At 41.6% G+C, this 23,038-nt stretch overlaps 1 protein-coding gene across 6 annotated transcripts in view; it reads right to left on the bottom strand.

Annotated features, from left to right (window-relative positions):
• Window positions 1-7,254: 7,254 nt before the first annotated feature.
• Window positions 7,255-23,038, bottom strand: part of LOC115204507 (T-cell surface antigen CD2) — a 51,949-nt gene continuing 36,165 nt past the window's right edge. For 2 of the 6 annotated variants that reach the window (XM_029770150.1, XM_029770148.1), the window contains exons 3-6: window positions 8,510-8,764; window positions 8,153-8,275; window positions 7,933-8,034; window positions 7,255-7,713 (exon numbers count right to left, since the gene is read on the bottom strand). In XM_029770150.1, coding sequence (XP_029626010.1) covers window positions 7,634-7,713; window positions 7,933-8,034; window positions 8,153-8,275; window positions 8,510-8,764 — 560 coding nt within the window. In that variant the 3' untranslated portion in view covers window positions 7,255-7,633. Of the gene's footprint in view, window positions 7,714-7,932; window positions 8,035-8,152; window positions 8,276-8,509; window positions 8,765-9,392; window positions 9,687-9,778; window positions 9,876-10,077; window positions 10,099-23,038 lie in introns of those variants that run through there. The other 4 variants (XM_029770147.1, XM_029770149.1, XM_029770151.1 and 1 more) reach the window with 4 other exon arrangements.

Here is a 23,038-nt window from a genome sequence, read left to right as displayed (position 1 = left end):
TATCTGTGCATAGTCACTTCACCGCTATCGACATGTACAAATTCCCTCAACTAACCCGTATCCCCGCACACTGACTCGATACCGGTACCCCCTGTATATAGCCTCGTTGTTGTTATGTTATTGTGTTACTTTTTACTATTATTTTTTATTACTTTAGTTGATTTGGTAAATATTTAATTAACTCTTCTTGAACTGCACTGTTGTTTAAGGGCTTGTAAGTAAGCAGCCACGGTAAGGTCTACACTTGTATTCGGCGAATGTGACAAATAAAGTTTGATTTCATTTGATATCATTACAGTTGTTGGTTAGCTAGCTTGCAAATTTTCGGCATATTGGGATTGGCTTGAAATCACTCAAAACGCCTCAAAACAAGACATTGTATCAAAAACAAGATGAAACTAGCTAAAACAAGTCACTTACGATTCCCCACGTCAGTTTCTTGTCATTGCTGGTAGCCATCTGGCCATCCAGAATCACAACAACACATGGACTTCTGCCCCATTTAAGCGTGAGCATCGTTTATGTGATGTCAGCTAACCCATCTATTAAGTAGCTCTCAGCCAAGTCTGAGCTAGTAAGGGAAAGACAAGTGCTAGTAGACAGGAGAGGTTTGGGAGTGTCTGTCTCCCTGATAACTCTGGTCTCATTAGCAGGTGACAGGGACAATATGCTAGCTGTGAGACAACAAGCATCAGCTTGGCCAGGCAGGGGCAGGGACAGAGACGACCCAAAGCGAATGTGAAAGTCAGGTGCTAATCCACTGATTATTTTATGACTCCGTGAGAGAAACATACCTGGAGGAGGTGAGATGCAATATAAGTTAATCATTTTTAAACTCAGGTTACAAGCAAGAAGGGAATACTTTTCACACTGTCACAGCAGTTAAAATCTTCATATTGCAAGTTCTCAGGGTTTTATAAAGCTACGATGTGTAAATATTTCTGTAAACTTCAAGGGCAAATAAGAAAACACTTTAATGGTTTAATAAATAATTCCTTAAATACAGATAATTCTGTGACTTATCTATTAGGAAAAACTGAAATAGCCAGGTCATATTTCTTCACTGTTATATGTTAGACTATAGGTAATGATTAACTGCCGCCATTACATTTCAGTCATTTAGCAGACGCTCTTATCCAGAGCAATTAGGGTTAAGTACCTTGCTCAAGGGCACATCAACAGATTTTTCACATAATAGGCTCAGGGATTTGAACCAGCAATCTTTTGATTACTGGTCCAACACCCTTAACCGCTAAGCTACCTGCCTTCATCCCAGTTCATTTCACCACTGCATTTTATTTCACAGACATGTATTCTACTACACATTTTTATTATTGGTTGTCATTGAGTAAATGAAAGTCAACTACATCGTATGTTCAGCTAAGCATTGGAATGATCCAACCAACTGGGGAATCAAAAGAGAACTAAACAGACCAGCAACAACATTTGATGAAGTGTTAAATCCTAACGATGCTGTATTTCCTAACGATGCTGCATTATAATATTGAGTTACAGTTGATAGCGCAGGCTCAGTGTTTCCCATGGAAGGCCCATGGCTCCTGTGTCACTGTTCCTGTGTCACTTCCCCATTGGAACCAGTGGCTGTTCAAATGCAGAGATCAAAGAACTTCCTAGCCCTTGATGGCAGGATGACCTGTCTGTGCTCTGTCCCCTTCTACCCCTTTTCTCCACCCACTTACCTCAGAACTGGAGGGTAACGCACCCCAAGGGAAACAACACCAAGACAATACACCACTGTATTTCAGGGTGCATATAGTATTAAACTACTAGTAGACCACCAAGAAAAATGTGCTGTCTGATATAAATATTTGACTTCCTAACCTTTGGTCCAATAGAATAATGTTATACAATTGTGCAATGACAGTTTTATATGAGTATGAATAGGCCACACTTCCACTATTGTGTAGTTTATATCACTTTAAGTTTGAATGTATATTTTATTGAGTCCAGTAATTATAGGTCTAATAATTAAAATAATACAAAAAGCCTTAGAGGCCGGTTTATACTTGGTCTAACAACATGTCTGTTCCCAGAGCTGGCTCAGTTGGCAGAGTATGGCACTTGCAATGCCAGGGTTGTGGGTTTGAATCTCATGGGGGACCAGTATAAACAAAATATGAAATTGTATGCTCTCGCTACTGTAAATCATTCTGGATAAAAGCGTCTACTAAATGTTAAAATGTCTGTTGCCAGGCGGCAGGTGGCCTAGCAGTTGAGACCGTTGGGCCAGTAACTGAAAGGTTTCTGGTTTGAATCCCTGAGCTGACTAGGTGAAAAATCTGTTGGTGCCCTTGAGCAAGGCACCCTATAGGAGTGTCTGCTAAAATGTAAACGTGTGTAAACCAGGCTTAAAACTAAAGCATATACAGTAGGCTATAGATTAAGTAAGGTTCATGGCATTTATAGTCAGCTGTAATATGGCCACCTTCTGGGATGAGAAGAAAACTTCTCAGTGGTTATAGCTATATATATATGGCAAACTCAGAATGTAACAGGATATTGCAAGGAAGGGTAGGTATCTGTTATAATGTGTATTTAGACTTACCCTGTATATAGTATTCTTACTTACTTTCTCGTGTTCTTATTTTTCTTTCTCTTGTTTTTGTTCTAACTTGTTATTTTTTGTACTACTTAGTTATTGATTACTGGATTACTGGGTTTAGAGCTTGCAAGAAAGGCATTTAACTGTACTTGTGCAAAAATGTCATGATTATGGTTAAATAACACAACCATCGGCTCTTAATATCATGTCACCGTGCTAGGTTGCTAGTTTTTTATTTATTTATACAACTTAGTTAACAGGTTGAGTTTTGTCTACAATGTTTATACAATGTTGATATATTGTTTTAATAATATTGGTTTGTAGTCGTATCCACCACCAGTAACTAATGGCACCAGTGGATTTCATTCCTCTAATCTTTCAACAAACATTATTCAGAAACCATGCCACAATATCGTAAAGTAAAATGGGGGTTGCAAGTATTTAAAACATGTATTACAATGTATCTCCAGGATGTTATTCGTCTTATTGTTGTCGCATTCACAAGGACATGTTTTTATTTTTATCCAGTGGTCCTACAAAATAATACAATAAGACTGTATGCCTTACAACCCATTTAGCTAACATGATTTCAGTGTTTACATGAGGCATAATTCCAAAACAAATTTCCATATACATGAAGGTATTAAAAATGCTTTTTTAAGAGACCAATGACATCATACAGCCAGCATTTGTGACAGGCTGACAAATCAGTCTGAATATAGAGAATCACCGACAGTGGGGGGATTATCTTGGTGTTTATGGATTTATGGCAGATGAATATGCTTGCTATGAGTTCAGTAGTGGCTGGGGGGTATCAGGGGCTGTCACAACATTTCCAGATGTAGGTTACCTCTCGATGTGTAGAGAGAGCTGTAAAAAGCCATTCATATTGTATAGTAGTCGTTATGGTTCATTGTAGGTTATCATAACATGTAATGCTGGTTAAGGAATTCTATTTGGATCTACAGGAGCGCTGAACAGTACGTTGCTAAACTGACAAAAAAATAGATATATAATTTAAACATCCATATTCAGTCCTAATATTTATTTATTTTTACATTAAAAGGGAACATTTTCTGTTTGGTATAAAGATATTTCCTAATCACTTTCCTAGGTTAAGAACAAAATGTATGTTAAGGAGATAAACCTACCATGTATGGTAATCACTGTTCTCTAAAAAAGGAACAGTAGGTTCCAACAGTGACCAACAATAATAGTGTGCTTTCTTTAGCGGTTTTCAAATCGTATTACCGTTTACACCGTACAATTTAAATGTACTAAGATTTGAGATGTGATGTGCTTTGTTTTCCTGCGGCTAATGTAAAATTGTGATGTTGCGTCATAATGGCAATAGAGTTTATCAGACTGCAATGATAATATAATCTACATGTGAAGTGTTGGTCCCATGTTTCATGAGCTGAAATAAAAGATCCTAAAAATGTTCCAAACGCACAAACAGCTTATTTCTCTCAAATTGTGTACACAAATTTGTTTACATCCCTGTTAGAGAGCATTTCTCCTTTCCCAAGATAATCCACCCACCTGACAGGTGTGGCATATCAAGAAGTTGATTAAACAGCATCATCATTATACAGGTGCACCTTCTGCTGGGGGACAATTGTCATGCCCTGACCATAGAGAGCCCTTGGTTCTCTATGGTGTAGTAGGTCAGGGCGTGACTAGGGGGTGTTCTAGTTTAATATTTCTATGTTGGTGTTTTGGATGGTTCCCAATTAGAGGCAGCTGGTAATCGTTGCCTCTAATTGGGGATCATATTTAGGTAGCCATTTTTCCCCACCTGTGTTTGTGGGATATTGTTTGTGTTGTTGCTTGTGTCACCATGTTGTGTTACTAGTTTATGGTTTTTGTTAAAGTTTCACTTTCAATAAATATGTGGAACTATATGCACGCTGCGCTGTGGTCCCGTCCTTTTGAAGAACGTGACAACAATAAAAGGCCTCTCTCTAAAATGTGCAGTTTTGTCACACAACACAATGCTACAGATGTCTCAAGTTTTAAGGAAGCGTGCAATTGGCATGTAGACTGCAGAAATGTCCACCAGAGCTGTTGCCAGAGAATTGAGTGTTCATTTCTCCACCATAAGCAGCCTCCAACGTCGTTTTAGAGAATTTGGCAATATGTCCAGCCGGCCTCACAACCGCAGATCATGTGTAACCACACAAGCCCAGGTCCTCCACATCCGGCTTCTTCACTTGCGGGATCGTCTGAGACCAGCATCTCAGACAGCTGATGAAACTGAGGAGTAATTCTGCCTGAAATAAGGTCCGTTTCTGGGGAAAACCTCATTCTGATTGTCTGGGCCTGGCTCTCCAGTGCGCCTACGCCCTCCCAGTCCCACCCATGGCTGCCCCACTGACCAGTCATGTGAACTTCATATATTAGGGCCTAATGAATTGATTTAAATTGACTGAATTCCTTATATGAACTGTAATTCAGTAAAATCTTTGAAATTATTGCATGTTGCGTTATATTTTAGTTTACATGAAGTAAAAGATGCAGACTTTTTGCCATGTTCATTCAGTCGGTCTTTGTCACCTGTCAGTTGAATCATTAACTAAAGCCAGGCCATAAAGCTATAGTTTATGGAAAGTTTAATCATGGTGGGTGGGTTGTAAAGATTGGGCCTATTATTGCCCTCAGCCAGTACCCATTGCATGGTCTTACCTTTGACACAATTAGCATGTGTTCTCTCACCTTTCGCCTCTGAACCTACAAACCTGGAAGGCAGGTAGCCGGAGGTTGTTATTGTTTTGCATTTTTGTTTAATGTATGTTGGAATATAACTGCCTGGGAATATAATGCTTCATTAGGTAGTGTTAAAGGTTGTGCAACACATCTTTACTGTCCAGATATGCTAATTTGGCCTTCTCCCTGCAGCATTTACATCGTTCCAAGAATGTGAATGTACTGAGTGTCTTCTTCTGGCCATGTGGGTAAGGCTACGTGACAGATGCAGGCATCTCTTGGGTGTCCAATGAGGTTTAATTGGTTGTCATGTGACTGTAAGAGGAAGTGGGCGAGTTCTAGGTCCATTTCCTTCTTAGACGAATCAGCTTTTACAGTATGTTACAAAGCAGACAGTCTAAATGGTAACAATCCAAATATCATTATTCATTGTTTTGGATATAATTAGCTAGTTTTTACATCATACCAAAAACAATATATTAAAATGGAGTACTGAGTGCTTATCTACCAAAACACTAGCCAGTTCAGTAGTTATTTTATAGTGCATATATTAGAAAAATATTTATCAACTATCTTTCATCTTCATATATTTCCTGAGATTTGGAACTTACAAAGACCTTAACTATTTCTACAGCAATTCCTGCACCCTATTAGATCATCATTTATTTATGTGCAGAATACACATACGTCCTTCTTTATTACACAAGTCTATTGAAGACCAAGGGAAATACTTTGGAAATACCTTAATGTTTTTTATACCAATTTTAGAATAAAATATTTGGATAAAGTGTTATGAAATTAGTAAATTGACTTTTATTACAATTGATGTGAACTAGTTAAGCTACTAATTATTTACATAGTTATTTCATGAAAAAATAACCTGCAAATATCATTAACTATCCCAAAATATATTTTAGTTAAAAATAAATATGTACTTTACTACATTTAGAAGATAAAAAAGTTGTCTACTCAAAACGTGTTTTGTAATAAGTCTTTGTATCTATTACCTAAGATCAGCAATGAAAATCAATTTGCGATTAGAGCCATTGCTACACTGCTAAATGCACTTTGTGTGCCAAATCATAATTTAAATTGCGGAAGTGACTATATACTGTAGATAGGTGACATTATGCTAGTGTTTTCTTCAGGATTACCGATAGCAATGGTATGAATTAATGAAAATTGTCTAAGATGAGGTTTAAAAACAATCAACATTTACTAAGCTGACATTGCAATTCATACAGTATAAATATAAAAATTATATGTATGCATATGTAGTCTATTTGACACTAAAACAAAACTTGTAGTAAGTATATTTACATTCTTCATTCTAACATCACTTGTAATGAAACTGGACTGATGATTTGAACAATGTAATGAGTGTAGTATGTAGTGCCAGGGCTCTCCAACCCTGTTCCTGGAGAGCTAGCTACCCTCCTGTAGATTTTCACTCCAACCCCTGTTGTAACTAACCTGATTCTGATTATCAACCAGCTAATTATTAGAATCAGGTGTACAAAGTTAGATTTGGAGTGAAAACCTACAGGATGTTAGTTCTCCAGGAACAGGGTTGGAGTTAAAACCTACAGGAGGGTAGCTGTCCAGGAACAGGGTTGGAATTAAAACCTACAGGACAGTAGCTGTCCAGGAACAGAGTTGGAGATAAAACCTACAGGAGGGTAGCTCTCCAGGAACAGAGAGCCCTGGCTATACTATTTATTTATCTAGGAAAGTCAGTTAAGAACAAATTCTTATTTACAATGACGACCGACCCCGGCCAAACACGGACAACGCTGGGCAAATTGTGCACCACCCTGTGGGACTCCCAATAACAGCTGGTTGTGATACAGCCTGGAATCAAACCAGGGTCTGTAGTGACGCCTCTAGCACTGAGATACAGTGCCTAAGACCGCTGTGCCACTCAGGAGTCCTTTATCTGGACATTTTGAAGAAAAACATACATTAGACAATAATAACCAGAACAGTTTGAAATGGAATAATTTACAGTCGTCCCAGCAGCGTCCATATATTTTGAAACAACTATTGATGTAATGACAGTAATCCTGTGACGTTTCTTCTCACCTCTAGTCACCCTGTTTCTTTAACATACTGTAATGCTTCCACCTAGTGGTCCAGTCTGATAAGGAAGTCATGTGACTATGGGTATGATACAATATCAAAATACAGGTGAAATAATGCCCTATATGTCGCTTCTCTAGGCTCTACGACTATACAACAAAAATACATCACAGAAATACACCATAATGAATAGTAAAAAATGATCAGTAATTATGGTGCGTAGTTGCATACTTCACATTGAAAAACAGATTCTATTGAAATGTAATGCCATTAACACATTGTTCTTCATACATAGATATCATTCAACTCCAGTGATAGTCTTCTCTTTCTCTGGCTGGAAGCAGGTGCAATAGGTCTGCAGAATTCTGCGGTAAGACAATTTCAACATCTTACAAAATATACATTCATAATCATAAAGCGGTGTTAAAATAAAATACTTGTTACTGTACACAAACTATGATGAAATGACGACTGTGATTTGTGCTTGTCTCACCAACATCCTTAAGATGAATGCACTAACTTTAAGTCTTAACTATCACTTAATAAACTGTGATGGAAATGTACTGTGTGTCATTCTCTGTTACCGTAATGGGAGGTGTCTTGGTCCAGGTGGATTGTGGTCTCCTCCTGAGGACATTTGTTGCATAAATTCCCACGCATCTCAATGTAGTTGTTCTCCTCCACATCTAAACACACAACAGTGCAGTTTGAGAAATGGAATGTTCCATGTGAATTTTCCAATATAAATGGTCCATGTGAATTTTCCATAGAAATACAACAAAAATGCATAAAGTAGATACTTACATTCAGTCTGACTTTTACCTTTGTTCTTTTTCTGACACGTCATCTTCAAATTTAGAATGGCGACGGCCAGTGTCGTCATTGCAAATGCAAAGAGCCCAAATGCAGCCACCGCTGATGTGCGACCTTTTCCCAAAACAAATGCCACAGTTTAATTCTAAATATATTCATGAATCTTAAAAAAGGTACTTTGTTCTGTAGTACCCTGTCCCCTGATTAATATTTGTGCCTTCAAAGCTTGGTTCAATACATTCTGTCCTACCCAATTAAAGGACAAGTAATGGGCAGGTCTACTGTACTGTGCAGAGAGAACGGTTCTGGACCAATAGTATGCAGAAAGTCCATGAGGAGTTACTGTACCTCTGCATGTCGGGACAATTGGACTGAAGCCTTCTTCACTTATTTCATTCATTGCCACACAGGTCAGGTTTCCAGGCGTATAGCTGTCCAGGAATAGAACAGGACCTGAGCTCAGGGTCTGATTGGACCCTGTCCAGGCATATGGCTGCTTGGTCCAGTTCATCACAACTCTGTCTCCTTTATCAACAGAGCAGGTCAGAACAACTCTCCCATCAAAAGTACAGGAGGTTCTCACCTTTGGTTTGGAGACGGGTTCTGAAATGTAAATCAATCATGTCACACAAATATACACTCACACAGTGCAAAGTCAATCAACAAGCTGCAACAGAGAATATTATTTTCAGTCAAAAGGAAGCAAATACATTAACATTAATGGACAATAAATGAACGAAAGCCAAAATATAAAAATAACTCAAATTCTTACATTAAAAGGGGAAATTTGCAAGTGGGTACATACATTTTTGGACTTAAATTAATGATATACCCATTGAATCTTGAAGAATATTACTTATAAATGCCTCATGAGCTTAGTTCAACTGTTGTACCCCACCAGAAACCAAAATATAAGCCTGTTTTACTCCATTGTTTATAGACAATGTGATTGTAAACAAACTGTGTAGCTTCAAAACATTGTTAAAACAATCATTTTGATATTGGGCATCCATAACTCAGTCTGAATTTGAGAGTGGATACAATTTTACAGCTTCATCCCTCAGCTGTTTACCAAGACAATGGCTGAGTGTACACCATTATTGTTTGAATTGCAGATTGCCCCTTTAATCAACATAGATGTGTATGCTTGTGCTAAAACTTCCCTGACAATTTTTTTTTTTTTTTAGATTATAGCAGATGTCAAAATTTGCAGTCATTTCAAACAACTCACCTAGAATTCTGAGCTCAATGCGCCGCTTGGATAGACAAGCTCCATTTTCATTGTATTGTTGAACAGTATAATTTCCACTGTCTCTTTTCAGTCCTTCATTAAACTTCAGTGAACCATTTAGAAAGATCTCACACCTATCCGTTAAATGAACAAGCGTACCATTTCTAGCTATTAACATATCTGTATCAACATGTTTCCATCTTACGTCAGAGATCTTGGCGTGTAAGTGCACTTTAGGGTGAAGGAATATGGAGTTTCCTACTCGTCCAACTACTCTGATGTCTTCTGCAACAACTGAAAATAAAGCATTTCAATGCTTTAAAATAGATGAGCGAAAAACTATTGTTTAAAATATTTTTGGACTAAAAACTATTCAGCCTACTTACCATATCTTATGTAGAGGTGAAGAAGCAACATCCACATTGGAAGCCCACCAGTAGATGTTAAAGCTCTCAGAGTATGGGGTGAGGACATGTTTGTAAACTAGAAAGTTTGGCAAGAAATGAACGTGTAGTTGTCATTACGCTCAGACAATTCTGTTTCCTGCTATGGGGAAATGGCCCTCTAGTCATGAAACCACAGCATATGGGTTTAAACATTCTACAAGGTTCACTCACTGAACAGAGAAATGTAAAAAACGATTTTGTGCTTACAACTAGCCACAGTGTATACAATGTCAACTCACCTCCATGTCCTACTCATGTTTTCACTTTAAAAAATATACAAATGATTTCACCTTTACTTAACCAGGTAGGCTTTTTGAGAACAAGTTCTCATTTACAACTGCTACCTGGCCAAGATAAAGCAAAGCAGTGCGACAAAAACAACAGAGTTACACATGGAATAAACAAACGCACAGTCAATAACACAATAACACTTCTTCTCTCCATGAAGAGCAGGCTGATCACAGGCCAGGCAGAGCTACTGAGCTGTAGAAACAGCCACATTAATAGGTGTGGCTGCGGGACGCTGTTCATATGCATGCTGTACCGTTTCTTTTTTAGCTACTCTTCAAAACACACTCATTAACCACTTGATATAAAATATAGAATAATAACCTGCTAAAGCACCATATGCATTGTATACTCTGGGCCTAGTTTAACTTCTGTGGTTTGCCTTGCTCTGTTGATGCACATCAGACCGTTTCATTTTCACATCAGTTAGCCACTTTACCACAGCTTGCTAAAACAGTGTACTTGCAATGCAAAGTATCATTCCTTTTTTCTTATGTACATGTTTCAAAATCAGTTATTTCTGAAAAGACAATCAACGATGCAATGGAAGGCGTTCCATTGTCTTGATCTTAATAGTTTGGCTACAACTGAGGTTGAAGCAATAGGTTGTAAACTGGTATAGTGTATTAAGCAATTATAATAGCCAATATGCTGTGAGATGCAAAATGAGATACCTGGATGTGTTTTTCCTGCTTTGAATAGAGGTCTGACACGCCCTGACCTGAGAGAGTCGTTTTTCTCTGTTTGGTTAGGTCAGGGTGTGACATGGGGTGGGCATTCTGTGTTGTATGTCTATGTTGTTTTTTCTTTATTGGCCGAGTATGGTTTCCAATCAGAGGCAGCTGTCATTCGTTGTCTCTGATTGGGAATCATACTTAGGCAGCCTTTTCCCCACTTGTGTTTGTGGGTTATTATTATTTATGTGTGTGTACGCCACAGTTGCGTTACGTTTCTTGCTGTTTATTGTTTTGGTTCGGTTTTCTTCAATAAAGATGTGGAATTACCGGCACGCTGCGCCTTGGCTCATATATGACAGGGAATTTGAAGATAGAGAACGTGACAAGGTCATGCTGATTCCTCCCTGAAAGAGGCACTTCTGCTTCCAACTTTAAAAGAAACTGAGGGAGATTATTTATAAAGCAACAGTACTTAAAGTAATTTTCACAATCTCAAAACGTGGTTCTTGTCAAATCATTGATCTTGTGGTCACTTTTTCATGCAAAATTCATACAAAGCTGAAAAGAGAAACAGATTTCAGTAAGAAGAAGGAATTAAAATGTGTGCAAGACAATTTCTGGGCTAACAAATATACAATTTATCATAAATAATGATCTAATCAGGCAAGTCACAAAGTGGGAATGAAACTGTCCTGAGATTACCTTGGCAGGCTGGAAGATCAATAGTGGAGTTGCTGCTGCTAACTTTATTCTGAACCATACAGGTCAGGGTTCCTGTCACATCACTCTTCAGTATGATGACACTGCTCTGGTAGTGGTCATAGGCTACACTCCTGGTCAGATTCTGGCCATTCAGGGTCCAGCTGCACTGAAGACCATCTCCCTCTGAGGAGCATGTGACCACGCTCTCTCCATGATGCAGAGGTGAGACAACACTGGCTCTGACACCGGGGCTGACAGATCACAAACAGAGACTTTACAGCCATGTAGCATGATTGAACAAAACACTGGCAATATTATGGTCTTTCAATGATCTCCCTCACAACCAGGATGGATGCAGGATGATTGGTAAACAAAAAAGGTTCTGTACCTTGTATCTCAAGTAGCACGTTGACTCTGCGCAACAGTGTTCCCTCTGAATTATATGTTTGGTAATCTTCACAGTCTTCCTCTCTAAGTCTGTGCAGTCTGAATGTTCCAGTATTAAAGAACTCAGAGCAATTCACATAATCCTGAGGCAATTTAAATCTCCAGACTTCTCCAGTTTTGAAGTGCAGAATACATTCAACACCATTCTTCAATGTAATTTCCTCATCACTTGTGCTTGCAGTCAGGTGGAATGACAAAGATTCTCCCAGAGCCGCATAACATTGTTGATCTCTACTCTCTTCAGTGAGATTACAGATCGTAGCACTAAGTGTGGAGAATATATTATTTTAGAACTCAGCATGTAATAATCATGTCTACATTACATTTGTTGTTCTGAAATATCTATATGTAAAGATTTCTAGGCTCCCAAGTGGCGCAGCGGTCTAAGGCACTGCATCTCAGTGCTTGGGGCGTCACAACAGACCCTGGTTTGATTCCAGGCTGTATCACAACCGGCCGTGGTTGGGAGTCCCATAGGGTGGCGCACAATTGGCCCAGCATCATCCGGGTTTGGCAGTCATTGTAAATAAGAATTTGTTCTTAACTGACTTGCCTAGTTAAATAAAAAAGATAGCATTATATCAATAAATTGTCATATCAATCACATTGCTAAGCAACCACAATTAGTGACCATTGAAGAAAATCTATATTTTCAGATATACAAAAGCATTTTGTTTCTTTCCATGGCAAAACATGTAAGAGGTAGATACCATAATACCCTGTAATATAACATCTTACCTTCTGCTGTTGTCAACACCAGAACAATGTCACGATTCTCTAAGAGAACCCAGAAGCAGACCAGGACAAGGTGAGTAAAATGAAGGTGAGTATTTATTGGTAGTCTTGATGTGTAAATTGAATAATCCAGGAGACAGAACGGCAGCGGAGGTGAGTTGATGAGAGTAAATGGGTTGATCCAATGAAGTCACTGAATCCACCGACGGCCAGGCAAGGGAGTTGAATGTTCTGGGAGAATGACTGTAGACAGAGTAAACGGGAGTGAGTAACCGGCAACAAGTACAGAATAACAAAACAAACTCAGGAAACATGATGCTGATACGCTGGCACAACATACTGTTCGTTGCTAACGATCCAGCAGGGAATGGGTGTCAGGTCAGGGCTTATGAAGAGGTGATGATCAGGACCAGGTGTGCAGATGGTTGATGAGATGCAGGTGCGGGTAATCAAAAGTTCTCCCGCCTAGCTTCGGCGCCTGGCAACCAGACAGGGTGCGTTCAGGAACCTCAGACAAAAGACTCCAAAACAAAAAACAGTCAGCTCAGGCAGAAAACAGACTCAGGAAGCGGGATTCCTGACAAACAATAATTATCAGGGGGGTCATTCCTCTGCTGCCTGCACAATAATAAAAAATTATGAGTGACCGTCTGCGCTCTTTAAAAGTCCTTTATATCAACTAGTGTCTGTTTCAAGTGTGTTTAAAATTAGAATACTAGGAAAGATCGAGACCTACACAAAAATTAAGACAGTTTTATAGGAGCAGTACGTATGCCTCTAACATGCTGTCTAGTCAATTATTTTGACGTACAGTTCCAGTCAAACGTTGGACACACCTACTCATTCAACGATTTTTGTTGTAGAATAATAGTGAAGACATCAAAACTATGAAATCATGCAGTAAACAAAAAAATGCTGAACAAAGGAAAGGAAGACCCAGCTACCTCTTTTGCAGAGGATCATTTCATTAGAGTTATCATCCTCAGAAATTGCAGCCCAAATAAATGCTTCACAGAGTTCAGGTAACAGACACATCTCAACATCAACTGTTCAGAAGAGACTGCATGAATCAGGCATTGATGGTCGAATTACTGCAAATAAACCACTACCAAAGGACACCAATAATAAGACGAGACTTGTTTGGGTCAAGAAACATGAGAAATGGACATTAGAACATTGGAAATCTGTCCTTTGGTCTGATGAGTCCAAATTTGAGATTTTTGGTTCCAACCGCTGTGTCTTTGTGAGACGCAGAGTAGATGAACGGATGATCTCCGCATGTGTAGTTCCCACCGTGAAGGATGGAGGAGGAGGTGTGATGGTGTGGGGGGGCTTTGCTGGTGACACTGTCTGTGATTTATTTAGAATTGAAGGCACACTTAACCAGCTTGGCTACCACAGAATTCTGCAGCGATACGCCATCCCATCTGGTTTGCGCTTAGTGGGGCTATCATTTATTTTTCGACAAGACAATGACCCAACACACCTCCAGGCAGTGTAAAGGCTATTTAACCAAGAAGGAGAATGATGGAGTGTTGCATCAGATGACCTGGCTTCCACAATCACCCGACCTGTAAGGACTGACACTGGAGACGAAAAGCAAGTACGTGGAGACAAACATTTAATGAGGAACAGACAAGGAACCAAAAAGGAACAGCATCAGCACACGGGTAACAAAACGTCAGGAATGTTAATGCAGCAGTGAGGAACTGACAAATATAGGGGAAGTAATAAACAGGTGATTGAGTCCAGGTGAGTCCAATAATACGCTGATACGCGTGACAAGGGAAGGCAGGTATGCGTAACGATGGTGGCAGAAGTGCGTAATGCTGGAGAGCCTGGCGCCTTTGGGCACCAGGAAGGGGGAGGGGGAGCGGGAGCAGGCGTGACATGACCTCAACCCAATGGAGATGGTTTGGGATGAGTTGCACCGCAGAGTGAAGGAAAAGCAGCCAACAAGTGTTCAGCATATATGGGAACTCCTTCAAGACTGTTGGAAAAGCATTCCAGGTGAATCTGGCATAGAGAATGCCAAGAGTGTGCGAAGCTGTTATCAAGGCTGTCATCTTTGGCTACTATGAAGAATCTCAAATATAAAATATACACACACACAAAATATATACACTTTTTTGGTTACTACATGATTCCATATGTGTTATTTCATAGTTTTGATGTCTTCACTACTATTCTACATTGGAGAAAATAGTAAAAATAAAGAAAAACCGTTGAATGAGTAGTTGTGTCCAAACTTATGACTGGAACTGTATATTTAACTTATTCTTATACAAGTGCAAAGAGCAGACCATAAGACTGAACCTTACAAAAACAATAGTGTTAGGAATAATAACCTGCTAATTCACACAATGCATGTTCCACTAGTTTAACCTCTGTGGTTTCCCCTCGCTCTGATGAAGCATATCAGACTTATGTTCAGAGCCGAGTCACCCCAGTTAGCCACTTTTACCACAGCTCTCTGTCTGCTGAGAACATGGACTGCAAATACGGACCACTGAAAAACACATTTTCATAGTTTGGTTACAGCATTTCTGCCACCTGAAATAACTGATCCCTTGTTAGCTTGACAAAACCCCACACTATCCTCTACCTCTGCACAAAATACTGCTGGCTCAAACTATGACTATGACCCCATTGTCAAAATCCATACACCAAACAGAACCAATAAACCAACGGACGAAAGTTCCAATTAGCCACTAGCTCACTGCTAACTAACCAATACATGCAGGCGCTCCAAGGCCCAGAGATACCAGACAAAATGTGTCAGGCCATGCACAAAAGCTACAAATCATACCGCTAGGCTAGTGGCTAGCTGTTTCTAACAGAAACAGAGTCCTCAACTGCAAACAATATAGAATCGTTAGGACGTCCCCTGGATGTCACAAAATGGTTGCCTAAAATCGTCAGGACGGATGGTCCCAGGGAGGTCCCAGAGGACATTTTTAGGATGATTTTCGGAACGTTTATCATGGACCCCTGAACGTTCTTGGGTCGCTGTGTCATGGTCCCATGGAGGTTTTGTCTAGTTCCCCGTGACGTTTTTAGGACTTTCTTGGTATGTTATGTCATTGTCCCCTGGAGGTTTTGTCTAGTTCCCGCTGATGTTTTTAGGACTTTCTTGGAAGGTTGTGCCATGGTCCCCTGAATGTTCATGGGTCGCTGTGTCATGGTCTCCTGGAGGTTTTTGTCTAGTTCCCGGTTTGTCCCGGGGATGTCTCCTGATGTTTGCAAAGAAACGTTTTACCCAGTGCATGCGCACCCTAGTTTCATTACAAATCATCCCTTTTTACTGTTGCCAAGCCCATCAAGGACCTGATTGGTGAACCACTGATCCAGTCACAGCTCTTTGTGTTTTGGAAATGCTAGGGACACTCTTTCACACACACACACACACACACACACACACACACAGACAGACAGACAGACAGACAGACAGACAGACAGACAGACAGACAGACAGACAGACAGACAGACAGACAGACAGACAGACAGACAGACAGACAGACAGACAGACAGACAGACAGACAGACAGACAGACAGACAGACAGACAGACAGACAGACACTTGATTACATTGTGTATGGTTATTCAAACAGAAAATATGATTCAACATGTCCTCACCTGGGATTTCAACTCAAAACCCCTTTGGTTCACAGCATTCTGATATTCCTGCAATGCCACCATGTCTGTATTAGTGACTGATTTCACTGGTAGGCCTATTCCTACAGTTTGTACTTCAAAGGAAATCTCAGCTCTGTAAAAAACACTGAATAAAAATGTATTTATTTATTTCAGCTTTATTTAACCAGGTAGGCAAGTTGAGAACAAGTTCTCATTTACAATTGCGACCTGGCCAAGATAAAGCAAAGCAGTTCGACACATACAACAACACAGAGTTACACATGGAGTAAAACAAACATACAGTCAATAATACAGTAGAAAAATAAGTCTATATACAATGTGAGCAAATGAGATGAGACAAGGGAGGTAAAGGCAAAAAAGGCCATGGTGGCAAGGTAAATACAATATAGCAAGTAAAACACTGGAATGGTAGATTTGTAGTGGAAGAAAGTGCAAAGTAGAAATAGAAATAATGGGGTGCAAAAGAGCAAAATAAATAAATAAATACAGTAGGGGAAGAGGTAGTTGTTTGGGCTAAATTATAGATGGGCTATGTGGTGGTGCTTAAAGCTAGTGAGGGAGATAAGTGTTTCCAGTTTCAGAGATTTTTGTAGTTCGTTCCAGTCTTTGGCAGCAGAGAACTGAAAGGAGAGATGGCCAAAGGAGGAATTGGCTTTGGGGGTGACCAGAGAGATATACCTGCTGGAGCATGTGCTACAGGTGGGTGCTTCTATGGTGACCAGTGAGCGGAGATAAGGGGGGACTTTACCTAGCAGGGTCTTGTAGATGACCTGGAGCCAGTGGGTTTGGCGACGAGTATGAAGCGAGGGCCAGCCAACGAGAGCGTACAGGTCGCAGTGGTGGGTAGTATATGGGGCTTTGGTGACAAAACGGATGGCACTGTGATAGACTGCATCCAGTTTATTGAGTTGGGTATTAGAGGCTATTTTGTAAATGACATCGCCGAAGTCGAGAATCGGTAGGATGGTCAGTTTTACGAGGGTATGTTTGGCAGCATTAGTGAAGGATGCTTTGTTTGCAAAATAGGAAGCCAATTCTAGATTTAACTTTGGATTGGAGATGTTTGATGTGAGTCTGGAAGGAGAGCTTACAGTCTAACCAGACACCTAGGTATTTGTAGTTGTGTACATATTCTAAGTCAGAACCGTCCAGAGTAGTGATGCTGGATGGACGGGCGGCCAGGTGCAGGCAGCGATCGGTTGAAGAGCATGCATTTAGTTTACTTGTATTTAAGAGCAGTTAGAGGCCACGGAAGGAGAGTTGTATGGCATTGAAGCTCCTCTGGAGGGTTGTTAACACAGTGTCCAAAGAAGGGCCAGAAGTATACAGAATGGTGTCGTCTGCGTAGAGGTGGATCAGAGACTCACCAGCAGCAAGAGCGACATCATTGATGTATACAGAGAAAAGAGTTGGCCCAAGAATTGAACCCTGTGGCACCCCCATAGAGACTACCAGAGGCCCGAACAACAGGCCATCCGATTTGACACATTGAACTCTATCAGAGAAGTAGTTGGTGAACCAGGCGAGGCAATCATTTGAGAAACCAAGGCTATTGAGTCTGCCGATGAGTATGTCGTGATTGACAGAGTCGAAAGCCTTGGCCAGGTCAATGAATACGGCAGCACAGTATTGTTTCTTATCAATGGCGGTTACGATATCGTTTAAGACCTTGAGCGTGGCTGAGATGCACCCATGACCAGCTCTGAAACCAGATTGCATAGCGGAGAAGGTGCGGTGGGATTCGAAATGGTCGGTAATCTGTTTGTTGACTTGGCTTTCGAAGACCTTAGAAAGGCAGGGTAGGATAGATATAGGTCTGTTGCAGTTTGGGTCAAGAGTGTCCCCTCCTTTGAAAAGGGGGATGACAGCAGCTGCTTTCCAATCTTTGGGAATCTCAGACGACACAAAAGAGAGGTTGAACAGGCTAGTAATAGGGGTTGCAACAATTTCGGCAGATCATTTTAGAAAGAAAGGGTCCAGATTGTCTAGCCCGGCTGATTTGTAGGGTTCCAGATTTTGCAGCTCTTTCAGAACACAACCAGACTGGATTTGGGAGAAGGAGAAATGGGGAAGGCTAGGGCGAGTAGCTGTGGGGGGTGCAGTGCTGTTGACCGCGGTAGGGGTAGCCAGGTGGAAAGCATACCCAGCCGTAGAAAAATGCTTATTGAAATTCTCAATTATAGTGTATTTATCGGAGGTGACAGAGTTTCCTATCCTCAGTGCAGTGGGCAGCTGGGAGGAGGTGTTCTTATTCTCCATGGACTTTACAGTGTCCCAGAACTTTTTTGAGTTTGTGTTGCAGGAAGCAAATTTCTGCTTGAAAAAGCTAGCCTTGGCTTTTCTAACTGCCTGTGTATATTGGTTTCTAACTTCCCTGAAAAGTTGCATTTCACGGGGGCTGTTCGATGCTAATGCAGAACACCACAGGATGTTTTTGTGTTGGTTATGGGCAGTCAGGTCTGGAGAGAACCAAGGGCTATATCTGTTCCTGGTTCTAAATTTCTTGAATGGGGCATGCTAATTTAAGATGGTGAGGAAGGCATTTTAAAAAAATCACCAGGCATTCTCTACTGACGGGATGAGGTCAATATCCTTCCAGGATACCCTGGCCAGGTTGATTAGAAAGGCTTGCTCGCTGAAATGTTTCAGGGAGCGTTTGACAGTGATGAGTGGAGGCCGTTTGACCGCTGACCCATTACGGATGCAGGCAATGAGGCAGTGATCCCTGAGATCTTGGTTGAAAAGAGCAGAGGTGTATTTAGAGGGCAAGTTGGTTAGGATGATATCTATGAGGGTGCTCGTGTTTACGGCTTTGGGGTGGTACCTGGTAGGTTATCAAGAAATTTGTGAAGTGGTTGAAAAACGAGTTTTAATGATTTCAACCTAAGTGTATGTAAACTGCCGACTTCAACGGTTGCCTCGATATTGTAATTTTATTGTGTTACTATTTCCTTTTTAACTCTGCATTGTTGAGAAAGGGCTCATAAGTAAGCATTTCTACGTTGCTTTATCTTGGCCAGGCCGCAGTTGGAAATGGGAACTTGTTCTCAACTGGCCTACCTGCTTAAATAAAGGTGAGAAAAAAAAGTCTTGGTCCCCAAAAACATCTCGGCTGCAGCTATAAGGATATCTAGATTATTTTACTTCTTAGACACTTGTGCTGTACAATTAATCAATGTGGCTTTACATGCAACAGAATCCACCCTCTTCACAATGAGTGTATGGCGCTGACAGAGATGGACGCCTCGCTTCACGTTCTTAGGAAACTATGCAGTATTTAGTTTTTTTTACGTATTATTTCTTACACTGTTACCCTAGGAAATCTTAAGTCTTATTACATACAGCCTGGAGGAACTATTGGATATAAGAGCAACATCAACTTACCAACATTACGACCAGGAATATGACTTTCCCGAAACGGATCCTCTGTTTAGACCACCACCCAGGGCAATGAATCAGATCCCAGTAGGCGACCCAAAACAACGGCGCCGCAGAAGGGTCAGACGGAGCGGTCTTCTGGTCTTGCTCCCTATACGGGCACACCGCCCACCGCTCCCGAGTATACTACTAGCAACATCCAGTCTCTTGACAACAAGGTAGACGAAATTCGAGCAAGGGTTGCCTTCCAGAGAGACATCAGAGATTGTAACATTCTTTATTTCCCAGAAATATGGCTCACTCGGGATACGTTATCAGAGTCAGTACAGGCACCCCGTTTCTTCACGCATTGCGCCGACAGAAACAAACATCTCTTTGGTAAGAAGAAGGGCGGGGGTGTATGCCTTATGATTAACGAGTCGAGGTGTGATCATAACAACATACAGGAACTCAAGTCCTTTTGTTCAACTGACCTAGAAGTCCTTACGATCAAATGCCGACCGCATTATCTACCAAGAGAATTCTCTTCGATTATAATCACAGCCGTGTATATCAGTCCCTACACCCAAAGAAGGGCACTGCGTTCATCCACCTCTGGCCTGCTCGCCTCCCTACCTCTGTGGAAGCACAGTTCCCGCTCAGCCCAGTCAAAACTGTTCGCTGCTCTGGCACCCCAATGGTGGAACAAGCTCCCTCACGACGCCAGGACAGCGGAGTCAATCACCACCTTCCGGAGACACCTGAAACCCCACCTCTTTAAGGAAAACCTGGGATAGGATTAAGTAATCCTTCTAACCCTCCCCCCCTACCCTCCACCCCAAAAGATATAGATGTACTATTGTAAAGTGGTTGTTCCACTGGATATCATAAGGTGAATGCACCAATTTGTAAGTCGCTCTGGATAAGAGTGTCTGCTAAATGACGTAAATGTAAATGTATCCCCCCCAAGACACCTCGACGTCCCTGAAAGAACTTCCTTGGACTCTATGTAAACTGGAAACCACATATCCTTAGGCTGCATTTATTGTAGCTAGGGATTTTAACAAGGCTAACCTGATAACAAGGCTCCCTAAATTTTATCAGCATATCGAATGCGCTACCCGGGCTGGCAATACCCTGGATCATTGCTACTCTAATTTCTGCAATGCATACAAAGTCCTCACTCGCCCTCCTTTCAGCAAATTTAACCATGACTCCATTTTGTTTGTCCCAGCCTATAAAAAAAACTAAGACAGGAAACGCCCGTGCTCAGGTCTGTTCAACGCTGGTCCGACGCTTCACGATTGCTTCGATCACGTGGACTGGGATTTGTTCCGGATAGCATCGGGCAATAACATTGATGTATATGCTGATTCGGTGAGCGAGTTTATTAGCAAGTGCATCAGTGATGTGGTACCCACGGTGACCATTAAATCCTTCCCCAACCAGAAACCGTGGATTGATGGCAGCATTCGCGCAAAACTGAAAACGCGAACCACTGTTTTTAATCATGGCAATGCGACTGGAAACATGACAGAATACAAAAAGTGTAGCTATTCCCTCCGCAAGGCAATCAAATAAGCTAAGCGTCCGCATAGAGACAAAGTAGAGTCACAATTCAATGGCTCAGACACGAGACGTATGTGGCAGAGTCTACAGTCAATCACGGACAACAAAAAGAAAACCAGCCCCGTCGTGGACACGGATGTCCTGCTCCCAGACAAACGAAACAACTTCTTTGCTCGCTTTGAGGACAATACATTGCCGCTGACATGGCCCGCTACCAAAACATGCGGGCTCTCCTTCACCGCAGCCAACGTGAGTAAAACATTTAAACGTGTTAACCCTCGCAAGGCTGCCGACCCAGACAGCATTCCTAGCCACATCCTCAGAGCATGCGAAGACCAGCTGGCTGGTGTGTTTACGGACATATTCAATCAATCCCTATCCCAGTCTGCTGTTCCCACATGCTTCAGGAGGGCCACCATTGTTCCTGTTCCCAGGAAAGCTAAGGTAACTGAGCTAAACGACTATCACCCCGTAGCACTCACTTCAGTCATCATGAAGTGCTTTGAGAGACTAGTCAAGGATCATATCACCTCCACCCTACTTGAGACCCTAGACCCACTCCAATTTGCTTACCGCCCCAATAGGTTCACAGACGACGCAATCGCAACCACACTGCACACCGCCCTAAACCATCTGGACAAGAGGAATACCTATATAAGACAGCTCAGCATTTAACACCATAGTACCCTCCAAACTTGTCATTAAGCTCGAGACCCTGGGTCTTGACCCCGCCCTGTGCAACTGGGTCCTGGACTTTCTGATGGGCAACCCCCAGGTGGTGAGGGTAGGAAACAACATCTCCACCCCGTTGATCCTCAACACTGGGGCCCCACAAAGGTTCGTTCTCAGCCCTCTCCTGTACTCCCTGTTCACCCATGACTGCGTGGCCATGCACGCCCCCAACTCAATCATCAAGTTCGCAGACGACACTGCAGTAGTAGGCTTGATTACCAACAACAACAAGATGCCCTACAGGGAGGAGATGAGGGCCCTCGGACTGTGGTTTCAGGCAAATAACCTCACACTCAACGTCAACAAAACAGAGGAGATGAGCGTGGACTTCAGGAAACAGCAGAGGGAGCACCTCCCTATCCACATCGACGGGACAGTAGTGGAGAAGGTGGAACGTTTTAAGTTCCTCGGCATACACATCACAGACAAACTGAATTGGTCCACCCACACAGACAGTGTGGTGAAGAAGGCATAACAGCGCCTCTTCAACCTCAGGAAGCTGAAGAAATTTGGCTTGTCACCAAAAACACTCACAAACTTTTACAGATGCACAATCGAGAGCATCCTGTCAGGCTGTATCACCGCCTGGTATGGCAACTGCTCCGCCCACAACCGTAAGGCTCTCCAGAGGGTAGTGAGGTGTGCACAACGCATCACCGGGGGCAAACTACCTTCCCTCCAGGACACCTACACCACCTGATGTCACAGGAAGGCCAAAAAGATCATTAAGTACAATAACCACCCAAGCCACTGCCTGTTCACCCCGCTATCATCCAGAAGTCGAGGTCAGTACAGGTACATCAAAGCTGGGACCGAGAGACTGAAAAACAGCTTCTATCTCCAGGCCATCAGACTGTTGAACAACCATCACTTACATTGAGTGGCTTCTGCCAACATACAGACTCAATCTCTAGCCACTTTAATAATTAATAAATGGATGTAATAAATGTGTCAGTAGTCACATAAACAATGCGACTTTATATAGTGTTTACATACCATACATTACTCATCTCATATGTATATACCTTACCCTATAC

The sequence above is a fragment of the Salmo trutta genome, chromosome 12 (assembly GCF_901001165.1).
Source record: "Salmo trutta chromosome 12, fSalTru1.1, whole genome shotgun sequence".
NCBI classification, from domain to species: Eukaryota; Metazoa; Chordata; class Actinopteri; order Salmoniformes; family Salmonidae; genus Salmo; species Salmo trutta.
Note: the sequence above shows the minus strand (reverse complement) of the source record. Positions and strands in the feature narration are given on the sequence as shown.